The sequence below is a fragment of the Felis catus genome, chromosome C2, assembly GCF_018350175.1.
Source record: "Felis catus isolate Fca126 chromosome C2, F.catus_Fca126_mat1.0, whole genome shotgun sequence".
Taxonomy (NCBI): Eukaryota; Metazoa; Chordata; class Mammalia; order Carnivora; family Felidae; genus Felis; species Felis catus.
Window position 1 is genome coordinate 3,779,347 of NC_058376.1, and position 22,651 is coordinate 3,801,997.

The 22,651-nt window shown below is 57.2% G+C and overlaps 1 protein-coding gene across 6 annotated transcripts in view; it reads right to left on the reverse strand.

Annotated features, from left to right (window-relative positions):
• ABCG1 (ATP binding cassette subfamily G member 1) overlaps positions 1–22,651 on the reverse strand; it is an 80,947-nt gene that overhangs the window by 3,467 nt on the left and 54,829 nt on the right. For 3 of the 6 annotated variants that reach the window (XM_045036571.1, XM_045036572.1, XM_045036569.1), the window contains 11 exons: positions 21,146–21,196; positions 16,695–16,840; positions 16,290–16,413; positions 15,209–15,323; positions 13,201–13,385; positions 12,962–13,063; positions 11,927–12,095; positions 11,016–11,116; positions 10,743–10,901; positions 9,552–9,670; positions 7,438–7,662 (listed from right to left, as the gene is read on the reverse strand). In XM_045036571.1, the coding sequence (XP_044892506.1) occupies positions 7,438–7,662; positions 9,552–9,670; positions 10,743–10,901; positions 11,016–11,116; positions 11,927–12,095; positions 12,962–13,063; positions 13,201–13,385; positions 15,209–15,323; positions 16,290–16,413; positions 16,695–16,840; positions 21,146–21,196 (1,496 nt within the window). Of the gene's footprint in view, positions 1–73; positions 7,663–9,551; positions 9,671–10,742; positions 10,902–11,015; positions 11,117–11,926; positions 12,096–12,961; positions 13,064–13,200; positions 13,386–15,208; positions 15,324–16,289; positions 16,414–16,694; positions 16,841–21,145; positions 21,197–22,651 lie in introns of those variants that run through there. The other 3 variants (XM_045036570.1, XM_045036573.1, XM_023238702.2) reach the window with 3 other exon arrangements.

Below are 22,651 nucleotides of genomic sequence, written 5' to 3' on the forward strand. Positions count from 1 at the left end.
CCCGGGCCCCATTCGCCCGGCAGGTGTGAGCGCTGGCATTGTGGAAAGCAAGGAGGAGAGAGAAGGAGAAATCTGAAAATAACAATGCTTTATTTGACTTATGTCACATTTTCCTAAGTGGCATCTAGTTTCAGAAAACAAAGTTCAGGTCTGCAAAAAACGCACGTACAAATCTTCTAAGGAGGTAACTCTACAGAAATGTACACAACAGGACCGAAGCCTGTAGGGTACAGTTAGAAAGCTCGCATCCTAGGGTCTGCTCGGGTCTCTGTTCCAACGGAGTGGACAGCCCCTGAAACAGGTACCCGAGAGAGCCGGCGTTATTTTTAAATATATATATTTGTATATACGTATGTACATACACGTGTGGTGTTTATCTACAACGGTGCAAACCTCTCGCAGAGCGCGCAGGCGACGGTATTCCCTAAATAACAATGGCAAGATCGTTGCAAAGTCATCCATACGGTGTTTTAAAAACCAGGGATTATACAATCACAGATTAGGCATACAGATATATGCACGCGTTTGCACGCTGATTGAAAACGTTGCTTGCATTGACTCTTGCTTTGGGACAACAAAGGGGTAACACTCAGCAGCGACTCATCAGATGAAAGGCAACGACTGGCCACCTGCCCACACACCCACTATGTCTGCAAAGGAAAATGCAAACAAGGCTCAAAGGGCTGGTTACAGACAGTAACTTTGTTTTAAACATACGTCTTCTACTGAGAAACTACTCTTTTAGCCCCTTCTACAGTGACCTTAAGATTATAGAAACGGAAACCCCGCTGTGCGGCTTCGGTGGCCCATTTTATCAGCAACTCGGATGAGAGGACTCTTTCTACCGTTTTCGAGTGGCCGAGAACTTAAAAACGAGATGTTGATGGCGACGCTCGGGCGTCATGGAAATGTCATGGGAAAGAGACCCCTGGGGTACACGAGGACAGAATTGTCAAAAACAAGTACACAAGGTAAAACAAACAAGAACAAAGAACAAAAAATAAGAACAAAATAGCTACCACGACCATTGAAATACTTCCAGGAAAACCAAGACCCGTGGGACTGTTCGGACCGGGCTGCACCCTGAGATCTCCAGGAACCCCAGACCCTGGGGCTCCCAACCTTCACCCTGTGTTCCCCATGACTTTTACCTCCCCCTTGGCCTAATCATTCCGTCCAGCGGGAGAGGGCACATTCGGGGCGGCCCAGGAGGGGAGGCCGTTTTGGTGACCTGTGCGGCAGAAATGGGCCAGCGGTTTCCCCCAGCTCCCTGTGCGCCCCCAGGCTGTGCTGGGATCTGTTGCTGGGCCAGCCCTCAGGGCAGGTGGGGCAGAGGAACACCGTCCACCTGTGAGCTGCTGGCAAGGGCTTTCCTTCCCCGGGGGGACTGGTCTGGGGAGGGGGGCGGGCCTTGAGAACTGGGCCCAGCGGGCCTGCAGTGGAACGTCACCGGGGCGCTCTGTCGCCCACCGGCCTGGCCCCAGCATCCCCCACCCCGGCCCGCCCGGCCCTGCTGCGCGTGGCGAACGCCTCCCGCGTGCAGAGGTGAAATGCCGTTTAACTGTACACAACACCAGGGTCACATTTAAGTTCATGTGCAAAGTGTAGGCCAAAGGCACCCAAAGGCGACGAACGGGATTCTCTCTTCCGTTCACGCAGATGCTCCAGGACAGGGAGGAGCTGCCCCACGGAGGAAAACCTCAGCTCCGTGTAGCAACGTCGAGTTTTGCTGCTGCTTCTTTATGTGGCTTGGGGCTCGTGCCGCTCCCAAGATTTGGTGCTCCTGCTTAGGGGCTGAGGGAGGACCCTCTGGAAACCGGGAATTGCAAGCTCGGCGAGAAAGGCACGCGCGCCCGGGGTCATGTCCTCGGTCGAGACCGTGGGGGGTCTCCCCGGAAGGAGGAGCGGATCGGGCCAGCCCAGCCCTCCAGCCGTGAAGGACCCCCAGGGCTCTGCCTCCTCCGTCCTGCAGCCTCAGAAAGCCGGCCGGACACAGCAGCAGTCTCCCCCCACCCCGCCCCTGCGATCAAACAAGGACACTTCACGCTCTCGCTTCCTCCTCTTCCTCTTCACGATGGTCTTTGTGCTGCGGGAAAGCCCCCAAGCTGTGCCCCCACCAGGGACAGTCCCTTGCCCGGGCCGCAACACGGTACCTAATGTGCCTGGTCGTTTTCTCCTTCGCGACGCCAGGGGGCTATTTCTGAGAACGGGGAGGCGTCAGGGGCTGAGCCCGACCTAAGCTCATTTATACAAACCGGGTTGACATAAACGCACGGCGGGTTCCCTCGGCCGGCCTCCGTGCGCCCTCGACTCGGCCACACAAGCGTCTGTTGGAGGAACGACTGCAAGTTGGCATGTTCAGAGGTAACGTACGAAATCGGGCTCGGGCTAAACCCTTCTGTCTGCGCCAAGATGAGAGAAAGAAACGGGAAGAACGTGCGGTGGTTCTCAGAAAACCCAGCTACACCGCCTGGAAGGGCGGGCCTGGGCGTCACCTTCGCTCTGCCTTCCTGCCCTGGACGCTTGGATTTCACAAACGGGCTGAGCTGAGCCCACCGTGAGGCGTCTTCCCTGCCCTGCTGGCCTCTGGCCCCAGGGAGGCCCCCGGTCTTTGCAGAGGGCGATGATCCCAGGGGAGTCCGAGGACAGTGACCCAGAAGGGCCGAGGCGGGACTGGAGGGTCTGCGGAGGCAGGCGGGTGCGGAAGGGGAAGCAGAGGGAGCAGGTGAGCACACGGAGCCACTTTGAGCCGGTCCCACACGTGGGGTGCCCTCCGATCTTGCAGGCCACCTTCTGTCCCTGTCACTTAGGATTTGCAGGGGCCAATCGTTCTGCCACTTTGCTCAGCCCGGCTCTCTGCTTGTTTACCAGAGGTGGGAGCGAAGACCCGTTTGAAGGCCAGGCCTTAAGCACCACTGCCCTTAAGTCCTTGCTCCGGGGGAGCTAAAGCAGTGCACAGCACCGGCTTCCTTCTGGGTCCCGCTCACGTCCGCCTGGGGAGCCAAACCTAGGGAGAACATGCTTTCCCCATCACAGCCGCCTCCACAGAGGCCAGGCCAGAGAAGTGGGTGTCCGGGAACATGAGAGCAAGGAGAGGGGGATATTCGTCTGAAGAATGGCCACCAGTGCCTGTGCCCCCAGAGCTCACTCCAAGACGGAGGGGATTGGAGAGGAAGGGGCACACGGGCCACAGCGCACTGGGGGGCTCGGCCCTGTTTGAGGTTGTGGCCGACATTGACAGGGCAGGAGGAAGTGGGTGGGGGTCTGGGAGAACAGAGCAAAAGCACAAAGTTTTAAGACACAACATGGTGTCCGGAGAGGAAGGTGAATTTACAAGCGGGGGTGTTAGACCAGAACGCCAAGTAACAAAGCGAGAATCTTACTAGACGCACAACAAATGTATTCAAAATGCAACCTAAAAACCCATTTTACCTAGTAAGATTTAAGCAAATCATTCTGAACTGGAAGCATTTAACACTGAACACAAGTGAAACGTTTTATGTAAAATATTTTATTAGCAGTCTTGATTTCTTAAAAGTTATCTAACTTTATATTCACACACTCTGCACTTCCCCATCTTGGGTGTTGTGTTTGACCCTTGGTCACATTTACACGGCATTGGATGTGGGAGCCTCAGCGGATTTTGACTACGCTCTTAGCCGTCTGCACGGCAGGCATGAAGTGGAATTTTCTCCCACCTTCTGGGAATAAAGGATGACGGAGAATTTGGAGACGGAGCACGTGTGCGTGCGTGCACACACACACACACACCAGCCCTCTCTAGCCCCAGCTAATATTCAGGTACGCCGCTTTAGGAAGCTAAGACCAGGCCGGAGCAGAGGAAGGCACCTCTCCACGAGACAGGAGTCAGCTCAGACTCCAAGGCCGGAGGGACAACCCCATGCCGGGCGATGGTGTGGGGGGAGGGTGGGGCATGGGCCACCCTCCTGTCTCGGCTTTCTGTTTGGTAGCAGCCAAGTCCACAATGAACAGCCACTAAGCTAGTATTCTAGTATTGCACTTTATGCTTTAGGAAGTATTTTCATGTGTATTTGTACATCACAAATAGGAGGCAACAGGGCAAAGTGAAAGAAAAAAAAAAAAAGACCTGGGGTCAGACCCCCGCTCAAATTTCCAGTGCGCTCTTCCCTGGTGTCGGACTGAGACCTCGCCCGTCCTCCCCTGCCCGGCCTTCTGCATCTGCAGAATGAATACAACCCCCGCCCCATCACCTGCCGCCCTGGAGGCCAAGCCATCTCTGGGTTCCCTCCCCCTGGGCCCCCAGGGCCTGAGACACTAGCACCAAGCACGTGGGGAGCACCAGTGACCGTGTTTGCTGAGTGAGGGGATGAACAGAGGGCCCCCGCGGCTCCTGGCTCGGTGTCCGGGACAACCAGCAGGGAAAACACGCTCAGTACACGGCGGCCTGGGGTTTCCGTCCTCTCAGCCAAACCACAGAAGGTGATTCCACCTGTCCCTGACCTCCTGGTCATGCTCCCTGGGAACGTTGCCTTTTTGTGGGTCTCTGGGATGAGCTTTCTCCTGGTCCCGAAGGCCCCTTGCCCAAGGTGACATCACCAGACTCCAGCATCTTCCATGTACAGGGTTTCTTCCCTCCCTGGGGAGAGCTCCCCATGGCACCCACACGGGACCCTTGGAAGAACTGCCCCCTCCGGCTGGTCCTCAGCGAGACCAGGAGCAAAAAGGGGCACAATCCTACGGTGGCACCCGTGGAAGGCTCCCAAGGTGCGGCTGGCACCAGACCCCAGGTCCCGCAGCTGTCGGACCCCGCTGCTCCCCCTTCTCGCCTGACAAGCCGAACTTAGAAGCGAGACCCTTTGGACTCGCGCTTTTGCCTCTCCTAACACTGGAGGGGCTGCACATCTCTCACGCAAGATTTCACTCTTTCCTCTAAATGAAGAATCACAGACATGAGAGGAGGCATTGCATTCAGAACTCACGACGAGAATTAAATCTGGGCAGCTGGCCTCGATTCAGTCCCAGCAGGTGGACACCCCCCTCTTAACCGCAACGAGTTCAAAAACAAGTCAACAGGTTGTCTGGACGTTAGCTTAGGTCATCCGAGTGAGACGTTGTACCCAGCCACCTGGGGACGCAAGGAACACGGTTTGCATCACTGTCGCCCAGGGTCTGTGTGAAGGCGCCAGCGGGGGGCACCTGCCGCCGACGGGGGAGGGACGGCGTCCCGGGACTGACCGCCTCTCTCAAGGCGCCCCAAGGTCTTTCTGAGCAAATCCCCTACCTGGCCACGACAGTATTCGTGACACACACCAGTCAGCGCCCTGTTGCTTTGCACATGCATTTTCCTCGACGGCGGACAGCCTCACATCCGCCACATCTGCCCCCTACCCGTCTACATCTATTAAGGGACAAATGTAATTTCTCAAGAGTGGAAAATGGAGAATGCAGGGAGGATGCACTCCTAGGGAAATATTTCCTTCTGAGGACGCAGGGACACTTGGAAACTAGATTTTCGGTCTCAAGGAATCGGTTTCCTTCTGAAATGGCTGAGACACCGCACGGTGGGCTCGGGTCACAAATGGTGCCTGGTAGGGGGAGGGCTGGGTCCTGCATTGCAGCTCCCGGCCAGCCCGTCCTTAGCAGGGTCACAGACCTGCCTCCAGAGGGCTCACCTGATGTCACTGTGGCGTGACCAAAGCCATCCCCCCGGCCCCACCCCCTCTCTATTTCACCAGGCTGTTCCCATGGGGGACTTCCTACCTGTGACATCTTGCAGGCAAATCTGTCTTGAAATTAAACGAAGACTTTTTATGGCGCCTAAAAAGCGATCCTGGTTAAATCGCTTCATCTGGCCGGTGATGCCCCATTTGCACAGAACCATGAAACTCAAAGCTACGTTGTAACATGTCTCCACTGTGTTTACTAAAACGGATCAAAGCGGGAGCAAAGGGATCATCACGTGGAGCAAAGAAGGGATCACCAAGTATCTGCGAGTCAAATCCATGCGCCGGCAAAATCTCAACGCTCTCCATTCTCTTCAAGTAGGAAATAGAAGCTTTGGGAACACGGCTGAGGAGGCGCAGAACCTCTCAGGGCTGAAAGCGGCCTTGAAGACCGCCCAGCGCTACCGTTCACAGACCAGGAGATCCAGGCTCAGGGCGGGAAGGAGCCAGAGTCACTAGGAGACCCCGGCCCCAGGGCAAGGAGATTCCAAGGGGGCAACACTCCATCCCCTTCTCTGGCCTCTTCCGACCTCCACCCTGTGGTCACACTGCCTCTGACGGCTGGTAAGCGCCCAGGCACCTGGTAGCAAGCCAGAGGCCGTTTACCCCTCCCCTAGATGCACCCTCGACCTCCTTCACGGGGAAGAAGGAGCTTCTGATCCACGACATCGCCACCAGCCCAGCCAGGGCTGAGGAGGAGGAGGTGCCACTGAAACGGGGCTTGGCAGGTGGCATTGCCCACAACCCTGTCCACCGCTTGGCCAAACCACAAGCGTCTCGGCCACACGGTGTTCGCCGCTTTCTTGCAAGGGCCTTGGATGCTCTGGGGTCTGGGCACCCTCCCCACCGCCCCCCCCCAGCCACAGTGGGGTCCCCTCACGGCCCTCCGTGTGCCCCCCTGGACTTTCCGCAAGCCCAGCACTCCCAGCTCCGTGGAGGTAGGTGATGTGATACGTGGGGAGAGAGACACATGGGTAAAACATCAACAAAGCCAATTTTCTGGACATGTTGTAGGCAAAATTAAGGTGTTCAGAGAGTTAGAAAGAAATAAACAATATGTTTTGCTTAAGATAAGAAGCACGGGGGGAAACAGAAGGCTTGGGGGGCGTCGGCCAACCTCACCCTCCATCTTTCCTCACGACTTCTTGAAATTCCGGCGCGGCTGAGCACGTGCAGCTCCAGAACCTTCTCTCCGCCGGGGACCGTGTCTCCATCTTTTACAGCTTCAGCCCAAAAAACGAGACCAGTCCCGCGGTGAAGTTCAACCCCTCGCCTCTCGAAGCAAAGTGTGTTATTTACCCTGAATCGTGTTCTTCGACGAGTACTAAAAAGATACAGTTTCTTCAAATGGATGAGAGTTATCGGCTTTTGGCTTGGAAGGTGACTTCTCCGTGGAGAAGGAGGCAGACCGTGGGGGGGTGACAGCGACAGTCATGAGCGGGGCCGCGGGCGCTGGCCTTCCTCCCCGGCCGCCCCGCCGCCGCGTTGTGAAATGCTGCTCGCGGACACACCTCTACACCCGCTTCCCCGGCGGATCCAGAAAGGGGGACGGAGCGAAGGCCCGGCCGGGCTGCGCGGACGGGGCGGCCTGACGCCCGCAGCCCGAGGGCGCTGCCAGGGCTGGGTGGCGGGGGTCCCTGTGTCCGCGGGCACGGCCCTGCCGCCGCGATCCTACAAGCCACCCTGGGCCGCACTGTCTACTCCGCCCTCTGCCGGCATTCCGGTGTTTTACCTCTCGGCCCGGATCTTGTATCTCAGGACGAAGTAGGCAATGAGGCGCAGGGAGATGAAGAAAACCCCCAGGACGATGAAGTCCAGGTAGAGCTTGGCGTCCTCCACGTCCAGCTCCCGCAGGATGGCCTCTGACTTCTGGAAGTGGCACGTCTCGTCGATGCCACAGTGCAGGTCCTCCCGGTCCAGGCCGTAGATGGACAGGATGACCCCTTCGAACCCGTACCTGCGGAGGAAGGCACAGAACGTGAACACTCTGCCCGCGGCCAGGGGACCCCGCAGCCCCGCGCGGGGGGGGGATCCGGGTGGGCCCCCAGCCAGCCCTGACCCACAGCGTGGCCGCCCTCCCTTCCCCAGACCTGTCGTCACGGAGATAGCTCCCCGCCCTGCAACATCGTCCCAAGACAAACGCATCCAGCGGCTTGGCTGAGGTCTGTCCACTTTTTGTCTCCTCCAGAGCCTCCTCCCGAAAAACCAAACCGGACGCACAGTAGGGATTCGTTCAGTGGGGAAATGAATGGAAAACACTTTGATCAGGGCGCCTGGGGGGCTCAGTCGGTTAAGCGTCTGACTCTTGGTTATGGCTCAGGTCACATGATCTCACGGTTCGTGAGATCGAGCCCCGCGTCGGGCTCTGCACTGACAGTGCAGAGCCTGGTTGGGATTCTCTCTCTCCACCCCTGCCCTGCTCATGCTCTCTCTCTCTCTCTCTCTCTCTCAAAATAAAGAAATAAAAAATTTTTAAAAAGCCTTCTGATCACCTCTGATATTACATACTTTTTTTTTAAATAGTTAGGACCTGATCACCTTCAAAGGAACGTAGAACATCTTTTTTTACTAGTTTTCCTTATTTTTGAGAGGCAGAGAGAGACAGAGCATGAGTGGGGGAGGGACAGAGAGAGAGGGAGACGCAGAATCCAAAGCAGGCTCCAGGCTCCGAGCCGTCAGCACAGAGCCCGATGTGGGGCTCGAACTCATAGACCGTGAGATCATGACCTGATCGGAAGTCAGACGCTCAACCGACTGAGCCACCCAGGTGCTCCAAAGGACCGTAGAACATTTAAATAAAACCCTTCTGTGCCAGCTCTCGTTCTGTCCCAGCTCTAGAGCACCAGAACAAAAACACCAATTTTTAGGAAGAAAGACCTGGGTTTCTGATTTCTTGGTGTTGGAACGCACACCGATCGCTGAAACTCTGTACGAGTGCTTTGTTTTGATTTTGTTTTCCTGAGCAATACATCTGGGTCTGAACTGACATTCTAGAAAAGGAAAGCTTCTTCCCAGCTTCGGATCTCAGGCGTCACCCGGAGTCGCTACAGCTGGGGGAGGCGAGCTCTGAAGGCGGGCGCTGTCCAGTGAGGCCAACGTGCCAGGAAGCCCCCGGCAGAGAGGACGAGGTCCGGGCGCCACAGTGCCGAGGGGCCAGGACGCTCTTGGTCGAAAACAGTAGGATGTTTAAAACATGACTTGAGGGGCGCCTGGGTGGCGCAGTCGGTTAAACGTCCGACTTCAGCCAGGTCACGATCTCGCGGTCCGTGAGTTCGAGCCCCGCGTCGGGCTCTGGGCTGATGGCTCGGAGCCTGGAGCCTGTCTCCGATTCTGTGTCTCCCTCTCTCTCTGCCCCTCCCCCGTTCATGCTCTGTCTCTCTCTGTCCCAGAAGTGGATAAACGTTGAAAAAAAAAAATTAAAAAAAAAACAAAACATGACTTGGTTTCTCCTGGATTTACACACGGTCAGAGTGATGGGTGCTGTTCGTTCCCGAGAGGAACGAGGTTCCTAAGATGAACACACTCTCCCCACGGCAGCTCTCCAAAACAGGCAGAATTTGGGGGTCCACAGTGGCTCCTCCAAGGCACAAACTGCTAGTATTTATTTCATCCTTATGTGTGTGTGCATGTGAATGTGTGTGTGTGTGTGTGTGTGTGCGCGCGCGCATGTGTGTTGGTGACGATGGGGACACATAAGACTCAGGGAAAAAAATGAAAGGCACCAACGGCCTTGGATCCGTGATGCAAGCATCACGCTGGCCTGTAGCTGACGGCTGAGAAGTGGCTTTTGTCCCCTCCCTCTGTGCGCACAGCGCTCCGAGTGATGAGAGACGTCACACACGCTACCTGACGTAGGAGATGTACGACATCCACTGCAGGTAAGCTGGGATCGTGTCGAAGCTGACGAAGAACCCCGAGAAGAGGAGGACGGGGATGGCCGTCACAGGGCCCACAAAGGTTGCCACCTGGCGGGACGCAGAGAGCACGTGCTCAGAGGCGGCAGGGGGGAGGTCCCGCCCGATTTCCTCAAGTGTCCCCAGGAGGCCATCCCCCACGTGTCTGCAGGGTCAGCAGCAGCCGGGGCCGGGCCAGGGTGTCAGGCTGGGGCCCACGAGGCCAAGATGGCAGGAAGGAGCCCCCGTCCTCCAGCAGCAGGGAGCGGCTGGGATGTCGGGCTTGGAGATCAGCGGGCCCCAGCAGGGGGGACGGGAGGCAAAGAGACAGAGCCTTCTGCAGGGCTGCAGCGGGGACCGCAGTGACTGGCGGTGAGGCAGCAGGAACAGCATCTGGAGGATCGGACAGCCAGGTGCCGCCACCGCGTCCGAGGGAGGAAGGGCCGTGAGCGCTATCCCCTGGGCACCCACTGCGGCCGGTGGGCCCAAGCACTTTCCACGGCCATCCCGGGGGTACCATTGTTATTTCTGTCCGTGGAGCGGGGGGCCACCCTAGGGGCTAAGCGGTCCCGGGCACTGGGCTCTGCAGATGGCAACAGGGGGTCCTTCACACCCAGTGGGGCTGGCGGGTTGGGGGGCAGGGCGGTGCCGGACACGTGAAGGGCACGTGAAGCCCCAGAGAGCACGTGGAGGGGCTCGGGGCAGGGTGGGGGCACAGACTGCAGCTGGGGGGGGGTCCACGGGGTAGTGGAGTGGATTCCCCAGAGGCTGCAAACCATAGGACTCAGAGCCAGCTGCGTGAGCCTGACCAGACCGTGTTGCCTCTTGGGCCTCAGTCTCCACATCTGTGAAATGGGGACAGCATCCCAGCTAGCGGGAGGGCATGGGGGGGCTCCATGAGCTATCATGTGCCACCCGAGGGCACCTGCTGGTGGCAGCGTACCAACCCTGACCCTGGCCACAGCAGTGTGAGTCCTTCCCCAGGGAGCGACCAGGTGAAGCCGATCCAGGCGGTCAGGGCAGAAGCGAGAGAGGGGTTTGGGGAGGAGGGGTGGTACTGAGCCCCGCCAGGGCAACAGCCCCGGCCGCACCGGCCCAGGTTGGGGAAGGGAGGCGCCTCAGGTGGTGTTTCCTCCGCCGGTACCTGCAGGGACGTCGAGGCAGCTCCAATCAGCAGACCCAGGGACTGCGCCACCAGAGAGGTCATGGTGCCCAGCGCGGCAAACAGGACGAACCTCACGGCGTCGGACGGCTGTGACGTCATCCAGTACACGATGCTGCAGTAGGCCACCGGGAACATGATCTGGAAGCACAGGGTCCGTCACGCCCCCTGCAAACGGCTGCCTCCCCCCACCCCCTGCCGGCAGTGACGGAGAATTCCCGCCCCTCTTCCAACCACGCCCCTTCATTCACACACCTGGAAGGGGACATCGGCCATGGTCTTGGCCAGGTAGTAGGCTTTCAGGCTGTACCAGTAGTTCAGGTGTTCCCGAAGGAACACTCCCATCTCCAGGGGGACTAGGAGACAGAAGGATGGAAAAGGGGTCGGGTGGACGTCCCCGGCCAGCTGGAGACGCGCCCAGGCGACCCCGTGCTGAGCTGGAGGCCGCGGCCTGGGCCTGGGTGCGTGCAGCGCTCAGAGACGGAGCGAAAACATATGAAGTGAATCACCAGCCTGGAAAAACTGCCAACTGGTTTTATAACCCGAAGAGGCACCGAGCGGAAAATCAAAGAGCGGAGGACGTCTCCTCAGAGACTGAGCGTTATTTCAGTGATGCGCTCAAGTAGTTACGGCTAACCTCACCACTGACCAATGTGAGCCCTTCCGTGGGCAAGAGCCCCCAAGCTGGTCCTGAGGATTCAGGGCCATTTAGGGCGGCAGCACTCGGGCCGGGGGGCGGTTTTTACGCCAGAGTTCACGGTCAGCCCGAAGTGAGCAAGGGCAGTGCACTCACAAACAATCCGGAACTACACAGAAATCCATCCAGAATAGCTTTACCCGCTCGCAAACTTGGCCACAGCAGGCTCCCTTAATAAGTGAACGAGGTCATGCTACCCCAATAAAATTTGAGGGATTCCTGATCAGAACACCTTTCAGAATCCCCCCATCAGCCTTCCTCCATGCTTACAGATATGTCATTAGTGATTAATTCCTTTGGCTTAAACATGGTATGTATTTTCTCGTCTAAGGGAAAATATGATAGTACCTGTCAACCAAGAAAATGGCACTTCGAAGAACCAAGATAGAACGCGTCAGAAAAGTCATCTATGGGCCATGCCCCGGTCTCAGCGCCCCATTGGTGGGTGGGTCTAGGGTCAGGCACTCACATGTGAGAACGGTGGGCATGAGGGCCGCGAACATGAGGAACAGCATGGAGAAGAAGAGGAAGCCGGAGTTACTCAGGACCTTCTTGGCTTCGTTCCCGATCCCCAGGTAGAGCAGGCCGATGAGGAGGCCGATGCCGATGTGAGACGTGATCCGCAGGTGCGTCAGGACCTGGGGGCAGACACGGCTCTCACTGGTGTTCGCAGGGGTCAGGCAACGACAACAAGGCCAAGGCCTCTGGAGGCATCGGCTGCTGATTTCTCCTCCAGAAAAACAAGCCTGAACCCTAAACCAACTCTCTCTCTCTCTCTCTCTCTCTCTCTCTCTCTCTCACACACACACACACACACACACACACACACACACAGCATTTAACTGCTGTGAAAACAGAAGCAATTGCTAGAATGGATACATCCGAGGCCCCTCCTCGGAGCACACTGGCCCGGGCGGCCCCCAGCCCTCCAACTTTCCAAGTAGGTCCCGGAGCCCCACTGGGCACTCGGCCGTCCTCGGCAGGTAGCCGGTCAGGTTGTCCACTGGGACAGGTGGACATGATCACAGTTCCCGGTCACTCACCACCTCCCGCCTGACGGGCTCTGTACATCTGCCAGCACCTGGGCCCCCAGGGACTCCTCGAGGGAGGAGCACTCTCACTTGGGCCTGGCCGGTGGGACGTGCGCACGGGAGACGGTCTGCCGCCCCCAGCGGGAAGTTTTACAGGCCACCTGGATTTCTCTCTCATGCTTGCCCTTTGCCACGTCCCAGAAAAGGAGCCGTGTGTCCGCTCCGGGTCCCAGGATGAGACACGTGAGGCAGGGCCACAAGCCACAGCCACCAACGCACGACACCAGTGAGACATACATGTTTCCTATTGTAGCCACTGGCATCTGGGGGCTGTTTGTCACAGCAGCATCGTGGAGGGAAAGCAGACTGATGCAGATGCAGGGAAAGCAATCCAAGAGCCCCATCGGGATGAATAAAGCAGAAAATGACCCGACACGCACGAGACACGGGAGAATATCTACAAACACCCTTACCGAATCTCTCATGATACTGAGGAAGGTCCTTTTGAAGAGAATGCAGAACTGGGTGAGGCAGCTGGCCGAGAAGCTGTGACAGCCTTCCATGGAGGTGGAGTCCTGGGGACACACGCGGGAAGGGGGAGGGGTGAGCCGCCCGCCCGGGACGCGCCTCCCCCCGGCTCGGAGCCCCCATGCAGCAGCGTGCAAGGTGCAGCATGCAGCCGTCCCATGGGGGGGCCGGGGGTTTGCATTACCTTTCTCAACCCCTTTAATCGTTTTGCCTGCTTTACCTCTTCAGAGGGCCGGTGCCAAAGAAAAGGGTTCACCTCGGCATCCCCCCCAGGCTCTCTCCTGTGGTCAGAATCACACATGCCCTCCCGGACGGCTCTCACCAGGCGGCTGTTCTGGTCACCGTATTCACCGGACGCTACCTCCATGACTGCAGGAGACACAGGCGGGTCAGCCCCGGGCCCCGGAGAGGTGCCCCCAGGTCCCTCCCATGGAGCCAGGCGGTGCTCGTTTTGCGACAACACAGCCATTAGCCTTGCGGGGATATTTTCAACTCATTATACGGACGCTGTGTGACACAATGAAATCATTTCACAGCCAGTGTGTTTTCAGCCCTAAACTCCCCTCCCCCCCCACCCAGAAAGGCCATTCATCATGTCGGATCCTAGAAATGCAAATTCAGGTGGTGATGCCAGGGAGCCTGGGAGGTCATTAGTTCACCATCTATTGACTTATCCACCCACTGATGTTAATTGAATGCCTGTTTCAGGCATTCAGGCCGCAGGGTTGGAGCCAGAAGGTGAGCAGAAGGGGGCTTGTGTGTCCCTATGGGCCGAGGCAGGAGTGATTCTTCAGCACCATGGAGAAGGGCCCCGGAGGCACCAGGCTGCGTGGGACCATCAACCCCACCTCTCCATCCCCAGGGATGTCAGACCCTGTCTCTGGCTCCCACTGGCCTCTCCTTGGCCCCTGGTTCCACACCCCACACTACTGCTGCCCCTTCTCGCTCCCGACCTGAGGTCTTGATGCCTCCTTCCCACGGCCCCACCTCTCCCTAACATCCTTGCTGAGGCCCAAAGTCCCCGGCCTTGATTTTTTGGTTCTGTCCTCTGCAAAACCAGCTGTCTGCTTTCCCCGAGCCTGAACCCCTAAACCAGGGTGGTCAAGCCCTCCTAGGTCCTGTCATAAACCAGGACATGTTGCCTGGAGACTGGAGGGACACAGCCACAAGCCCAGGAACGCTGGAGCCACCAGGAGCTGGAAGAGGCGGGAAGGAGCCTCCCCCGGGACTTTCAGAGGCAGCACGGCCCTGCCCACACCTTGACTTCTTTCTGGCCCCCAGAACCATGAGGTTTTAGACTACTCAGTGTGTGGCTCAGCAGGCACGGAAGGCAGGAGGTGCTGGCAAAGATTGGACCCTGGCACCGGGGTTGAGGTGGGGGAACAGCACGGAGTCGGGGATCTCCAGCACTTGGGGGTCTAGTAAACATGAAGCTGGAGAGAAAGGGAAGGCAAGAGGGATGCCAGGGACTCCAGCTTGCAAAGCAAGGTGGAGGACATTTGGTTTTGGAGACACGGCCTGGAGAGGCTGTTGGGTTTGCTGAGAGCTATGCGGGGAAGCATGATGTGGAGGACGGTGCTGGGCACGGAGACCCGGTGGGGGGAAAGTGATGGCTGGCAATGGTCAGTGCCCTGGAGGGCGTGGGCAGACAAGAGAATGCCTGGGAGCACTGCCAGCACGGAGGTGTGGGCCCCTGCGTCTCAAGGCCCGTGAAATGGTTCAACTGGCCTCCAAGCACCAAGGCCACCAATCCCAGGACCACCAGCTCAGAAGGAGGAGCTCGGACCATCAACATAGTCTCTGGACACCGAGCATCGCCTTTTTTGCTACGTTTGGTCAAAATTTAAATCAGCATTTTAACAATTCGGTTAACCGGCGCAAAAGGGTCACTTTTTATTTTTAAAGGTTATTTCTTTCCAGAAATAACTTCTTTAAAAGCAGAAGCCTAACACAGCATAGCATTAGGAACTTCTGCTCCTAACAGCTCCCTTGTTCTAGTTCCCAGGTATCTTATCTGGAGGGAAGACAACCTCTTATCTGTTCTTAAAAGCTCCACCGCAGGATGGCACTTGACCCATGTTTGGAATAGTGAAGGAATTCCAGATTTTGGGGCTTCAGGTAAAAACAGAAACCCGCTGAGAGCGGAGAAGAGCCCTTTTCTTTCCCCTCCAGCTGGCCAAGCCTCTACTTACCAAAGTCAGCAGGGTTGTGATAGGTTGGGCAATTCAGACCTAATTCCCTCAAGTATGGCACAAGATTGGAGACTTTTCCCCGGTACACACATTGTCCTTGACTAAGGACATAAAGCTGGAAAAAAGTAAGGAAAGGGAGAACACCGACCTCGTCTTCCTTTGTACAAGAGCTGTCAATCCGTCCACCCCTCCACCCACCACCCATGCAACCTTCCACCCACCCACTCACCAATCCTCATACCCACTCACCCACCCACCCCTCCACCCCTCCATGTAACCACCCACCCATCCGTCCACCCACCCGTTTACCCACCCACCCATCCATCCATCCATCCATCCTTCCATCCACCTTTCTACCCACCCACCCATCCATCACCACCCATTCAACCTTTCATCCATCCATCCATTCTTCCATCCGCCTTTCCACTCATCCACCCACCCACCCACCCATCCACCACCCATTCAACCATTCATCTATTCATCCTACATCCATCCACCCATCCATCGATCAATTTTTCTCACTTGCAGGACAGCTATACATTACCTCCCCCAAACTGTTAAAGTTCAAAGGGAACTTTAAGTCAGGGAAGGTATTATATGGACAGGCATTACTTTACCATATCGCTTCCTGCCCCTTCGCACTAACTGCCTGCTAGGAAAGATTTTTGAAGGCATACACATTTCATCCCGAGACCTTTTTTTTTTTTTTTTTTTTGCTTATTATAATACTGAAACTTAAGATTTATAAAAGAGATGATGTCGTGCACACGTGATAACCTGCCATTTAATTCTGTAAAGCAGGTGTTCCCCATTGTTACAGGGGTGGGGGTGGAGGATGAAGCTTCCACAATGTCAGTGACTTGCCCAAGATCCCTTGGCCAGATACCAGCCCCAGAGAGAGAACGCTGGCCAGCTCTCTCGACCCCCTCCTGCCCTGCCACCTTAGCTGCCGATGACTCCAAAGTCTTATGAAAAATAACACTTAAGTCCATTCAGAAATGAAGACGCCTCAGGGAACCGACAGGAAGCAGAGTCCCTGGGACTTGGCTTCACTCGGGCTATCATCAAGTGGTCTGCGCACCTGGTCAAAGAGCTCGAAGAGCTTGGCGCTGGGCTGATGCACAGTGCAGATGATGGACCTCCCTCCTTGGGCCAGTCCTTTCATCAGGGAGACCACCTGGAAGCAGGAGGCACTGTCCAGGCCGCTGCAAGGCAAGGGGCACCGTCAGATGCCTGTGGGACCCCCCAACCATACCCTGTATTCAGCTCACTGGGGAGGCCTGTGCTGCACGCCTGAGCCTGTCATGTCTTCTAGAAGCAGATGGAGAGAGCTAGGGAAGTCAGGCCTCCCCTCGGGGACCCCGGGATAGGAGAAAAAGATGGGCAGGCAGAGCACATGCCTCCCCCCTTCTGAGGCTACTCTGGGGCCCCCCGGGGACCCTGCTGATGGGGGGGACGGGGCTCCTCCCTCATTGCTCCTGATTACCTGGTGGGCTCATCGAAGAACATGACGGGAGGGTTGTTCACCAGCTCCAGTGCGATGGCCAGGCGCTTCCGTTGGCCGCCCGAGAGGCTTCCGGTTCTCGTGTTAGCGCAAGAGAGCAAGCCCAGAGCCGTCAGGATCTCCTTGACCTGAGGGAGCAACAGGGCCAGAGTGTCCGTCAGGGACTGCCCACCACACTTCACCACCTACAGGGCCCATGTGGAAACACCTGCTGCCTCCTGCATCCCACTCGTGGATACACACGGATGGGACTGCAGAGCGGGGCCCGTTGCCGAGTGGACAGGCGAGTTTCCAAGTCCGAGGTCCTGATTTGGGCCCAGGAGGCTGGAGCCAGGCCCGCCTGGGGCGGAGTCTCCGCTATGCCTCCTGCAGAGGTGACCTTGTGGGCCTCCTTAAGCCTCGCTCAGGGCCCAGGTCAGGGAAGGTGCCCAATCACCGTTTGTGAACAGGTAGACCAGCAGACGCACAGAGGATGATCAGGTTTCTGACCAGCACAGAGGGGAGGGCCATCGTGGCAGTTAAATGGGATAAGGAATCAAAACACCCAGCTCAGGGCTTGGCACACAGGAAGCATTTAATCAACAGCAGCGACCAATGCCACCATTTTTAGCGCATGCGGTTTCTGCAGACGCGCCCCACGCAGGCCGGGTCTCTCCGGAAGAAGGAAAGCTGCCCCCTGGCACTTGTCAATAGAAGAACCAGGTGTCCGACGTGCCAGCAAGGCCAGGAAACCGCTTGAAGCCGTCACCACCCTCCACGGTGGCCCTGCCGAGGCCGGCCCCCGGGAAGCAGGGTGGGCACCAGGATACAGTCCACTGGGACGACGCCTTCCTGTCCGCTCCAGATGACTGACCCAGCATGGGCTCAGGGAACAGAAAGTCAGCAGGCTTCAGTGCAGTGTCTTCCCGGAGGCAGCCCCTGGGAAGGCGGGGGTCCACCGCCGCTGTCCCGTGTCCACACCAGGCTCGCCGCCCAGGGCCAGCCCCCCTGGAGGTCCCACCACGGCCACCATCCTGGCCCCTCGTGGCAGAAGCAGGCAGACCCCAGTCCAGTGGCTTCTCTGGGGAGATGAGGTCATCCCAAAGGAGAAAGAACTCCCAGGGAAGAAAAATTTCACTCCAGCTCTTGAATTCCTGGTGCACGGTCAGTACAGAATGCAAGCCTGGGCGATGATAAGAGCTGGGGCACCACTGCCCCCCAGCCCGGGAGGCAGTCAGGTCAGACGGACTTGGGTCTGAATCCCACCAGGCTCTTCCCTTGCTGACCCATAAACCCAACCCACGGCCCTTCTAGGACACACTGCATTTGAGGGATCCCAACCTAGAAAGAAGGTCAGCGAGGTTTCCCGGGAAGGGCCATCGAAGGGGGGCCGTGGGGGGTGTGTGTGCCCTGGCCCACTTCCTTCCCCTGCAGACAGCATCTGTTGGCTTTCCCAGAGCCACCAAGCTCATTCGGTCTTCTGGGACACAGACTGAACTTGCAGAATGAAGGGTCATTCTGGTTGTTCCAGGTTCGTCTTTGGGGTCCCCCCACAGCACGGAGCATACCCTGTCCTGTCCACGATCTGTCCTCTTGGGGATCACTCCTTGTGGTTGGGCGTGGTCCCGTTCCACGTACCCTCGGCCCCCACAGACAGGACGCAGGAGGTGGAGGCAAATATCGGTGCCTCTCCTTCTCCTGCCTGTCCAGCCCATTTCTCCGGCGTTCTCTCAAGAGTGACACTCTGCTGGTTGGTTTTGTTCTAAAACTAGTCAGAAAGAACAATGTCCCAGCCCTGGGAGACCTTGCTCCTGAGAAAGCCCCTTGCTGGGGACCCTCGAGGGCTGAGGCTGCTTTTCCGGGAACCAAGGAAGGCTGTGGACAACACATTCCATTACCTAGTAGAACATTCTATCCTAAGGGCACCTGGGTAGCTCAGTCGATTAAGCATCTGACTTCGGCTCAGGCCATGATCTCACGGTTCGTGAGTTTGAGCCCCGTGTCAGGCTCTGTGCTGACAGCTTGGAGCCCAGAGCCTGCTTCGGATTCTGTGTCTCCCTCTCTCTGCCCCTCCCCTGCTTGTGCTCTCTCTCTTTCTCTCTCTCAAAAATAAAGGCTAAAATTTTTTTTTTTTTTAAATAGAACATTCCATTCTATTGTGTTTCCACAAGATACAAACAACTGTAACTCAGGCTGGGGGGAAGTGAGTCACAGCAGACACTCGCCACTGTTTCATCCTGGAAATAACCACCCAATCCGGCAGATGCGTTCTCGGGGGAGGCGGGACCCACACCTGGCTGAAAACCCGAACGGGGGCTTCTGGTAAGAAATGTGTGCGGGACCCAAGACCACCGCTAGGCGTGCGTGCTCACGGCCTTGCTCGATCCAGCAGCAGACGAATCTGAAGACGGGACGATGAGCCACGCAGCTGGCAGACGAGACCCTCACTGACTTGCTGTCTTTGCTCCTGTAACCCAGCTGAGAACAGCATGAGGCTCTGGTCTGCTCGTGTCTTAGGACAGGCGTATGGAGGACATGTGCACAGGCGTGGCCCGCCCGGGAGACACCTGCTCGCCCCACCAAGAAGGCCTTCTCGCCCCGTCCCTTCTGTTAGAGCAGGAAGAGTGGGTTCCACAGCCCTCCCTGAAGACCCCGACCAGCTCCCCGATGGGGGCTGGAAGCCGGTTTCTGAAGACCTGGCTCAGGAGGCAAGAGGGCCTGTGTGATACAGAATGTCAGCCGAGAAGCACGCATTGCCCTCCCAGCCCTCCAGCGAAAGCTACGTTCCTGTTCCCTTTCCCCACGGAGAGGACTGTCCAGGAGAGTCGTGCTGCAGGAAGATCACCCCGAGTCTGCTCTGTGGATCCACGAGCTAAGTCAGCTTCACACTGCCCGGAGGGCAGGGGCGGCCATGGTCTCTAGCCCTCATTACAGACAACGGTCCAGAGCGCTGGAGGCAGTGACTCAAGGTTATCCAGCGGGTCCTAGGAGGCCAGAGCTGAAGGGGCCCCCCTGTGGACCTAGCTCCGCCTCACGGCAGGGCCCTCTCCGTGTCAGCAAGACCCTCCACCTCCCCTGTCCACTCACCACCATACTGTGTAGTCCTGAGCAGAACTATAACCTGGCCCTCCCTCGCTCCGAGGGGCCTTCCCTCCACGGCTTTCCCCGGCGGGCCCGAGGTGGTTGTTCACTCCTGGGGGCCTTCCACGTTCGGCACCAACGACCCAGCCCACCCCTCCCACCTTCCTAAGGGGGTCCCCACATTTGCCCCGTCTCTGTCCCGGGTTCCAGCAATCTATTTCATTCCTTTGGGCTTCAGAATAAAAGAACGCTACAGGGGGCATCCTGACAGCAGCAGGGGTCTTGGCTCCGCTCCCACCTGCATCCACCGCGTGGCTGACCTCGGACTCCCGGGGCTCACCCTGAAGGGCGCCGGCCAGGCCAGGGTCGGGGTGGGGGGCACAGGGGAGAGAAGGAGCCCCAGCGATGCCCAGCATTGTGTTCATGGCACACTCGTGGAACATGAACTAGTATGTGCCACGGGAGAGGGAACAGACGTGGGAAATAGACTTGCTATTAATGTTCCTTAACCGGGCCCTGCCTCTCATCACTGCAGATTACGGCAAACGTAAGGCGCTGACCAGCACCGCTGGTGCTGAACCTGCAGCCTACTCTTTCTGCCTCCGGACTGTCGTCTTCTGATGGTGTCAGAAGACAAGAGAGTACTGCGAGAGTGGGATTTCGCCCAATTTTACTCTTCCATTGAAATCCCACTAGCACCAGGCTAGCCGGGGAGCGGAGGAGGCAAGTTGAGTCTCCCCCAGACGATGTGTAAACATAAATCCGTCACACCCGCCGCTGAGTGTGGCTTGCCCACTCCCGATGGGGTGCTGACCCGGCACCTTCCCTGTGCCCTGGGCTTTAGGGAAGCGGCGAGGAGGGGGATGAAAAGGTTTAGAAGGCCTCCAGCATCCTGGAAACTTACTTATTTGATTTTTTTTAAGGCTGCTTAATAACACGTTAAGAACCAAATATCTTCTTGTGAGTGCGTGTGGGTGGAGGCTGGTTATTTTTAAGCGAGTGACTAACCATCTTCATTGTTAGTGTTTTATAAAAAACAACAACAATGGAGTACAAAGCACGTTAAACACTAAAAAGGGGCAGAACGCTTGGTCTAGTGTTGAGGCTGGTGTCCTCTGACCACCTAAGCTTTCCTGCCGCGCCCCTGCCATTTGCTGGCTACGCTAAGAGCTGTAAGTCTTGTGGCAAGGCAGCCACTCCTGGGTCCCGGCTGCCGAGCCTGGGGCGCACACTGAGGTGTCACTGTCCCCCCATGCAGAAGGCTAGGTGACGAGCCAGCAAACGAAAGCAGGGCCACGAAGTCCCTCCCCACGCCTCCGCCAAAGGGATTTCACGCACTTTCTGGACCACCCGTGGCCCAATCCCACACTTACCATCTCCCTCCTGCCTTCGTCCTTCTCCTGGAGCTTCAGGTGTGCAGACACCTGCAGGGTGGGGAATCAGAACAGACCGCGGTCAGCAGGGCAAGCTAACTCACTGGTCTGCTGTGGGCTGGAGCCTGAGCGGCCACGCTGCCAGATAATAGAGGAAAGCCCCTGGAGCTCGTGGCTGCCTACCCCCCCGTTGGCTTAACAAAGGCGGGGTCCCAGAGAGCAGCACGTGTCTGGATTGCTTCCTGTCATCTCAGATGGCTTCTCTGATGTGCCCACAAGAGAAGGTGGGTAGGGGCAGCTGACAGTCAAGGAAACCCCAGGCATCAGGGGCTTAAAGACCAGGCCACCCGTTAAACCACTGGACAGCTTAACGCTATCCACAGTGGGAGTGCTTACACCGCAGAAATTGGAAAGTGCTAAATATGAGGACCCCCCCCCCCCCGCCGGCATTGTTTTGTTTTGTTTGAGATCCGGTTGGCTGTGCACAATGCTGCTGGGTAAAACCTTGGGTAGCAATCGGCATCCAGTGTCAGCCCTGGTTCTGCCCTGCCGGGTTCCGTGGGCCACCCTGGGAGACAGGCGCACACCTCCCATCCAGGCCTGGGTGGCTCACAGGGCCGGCTGCCTGCTGGGTAACACCGAGTGTCACCTGGTGGTCTGCCTGGTGGTGGTAAGGATCAGAAGCAGCACGTGGAAAGGCACAGCTGTCGCGACACATGCCTGGGACTGGGTGTGGGTGGCCGGTGTCACCCCCACCCCTGTGACAGGACCTTCTGAAGTCAAAGGCATGATTTCCCCAAGAGAGAGGTGGTTTTCAAGGTATCATACAACTCTCAAAATCAAAATCTTATTTAATTTCATGCTGAAAATGGATTTCACAGCACAGACTGGTGACAGCTTGGTGAGAGTCACCAATCTTGTCTGCAAAAGAAAGCAGTGACCGAGCTGGAAATCGAAATGAAGCTTCTCAGTCAAGTAACCAAGTGTTTAGCTCAGTAAGTAACTCGCCAAGAAGCTAAACTCTGGTCTCCCAGGAGAAAGGCGAAAAACTAAGTTTGAATTTTCTAAATCGACTGTTCTTTTCGTAACCCCTCCTAAGTTCCCTGTGCCCCGTGAGAATGGCCATTTGGAGGCAGAATAAGCCATTAGAGGCACTGAGCATGTGTGCCTGCCGGCAAGGCCCAGCCTGGTGGAGATGTCTCTCCTTCCAGAACATTCAGCACCAGGCATGTGAATGAAGACAACCCACAGAGCAGGTCGGGGACAGGTGGCGTATCCGACATCTTACCTGCTCCCCTTTGCTGATCTGAGAAGCCCTTGGAGTTGCCCTTCAGATAAGTTGGCAGGCAGCCCTCTCCAAGCCCACAGAGAGGAAGCTTTGCCCTGTCCGGGTCAGGAGCACAGGGCAAGACCTCTCTGGGCAGGAGAGTGAAGGTAAACACCTGTTTACTGACCAGGCCCCAGGCAGAGCACCCCAGAACATTCCCCACGGTGCCAGGAGGGACC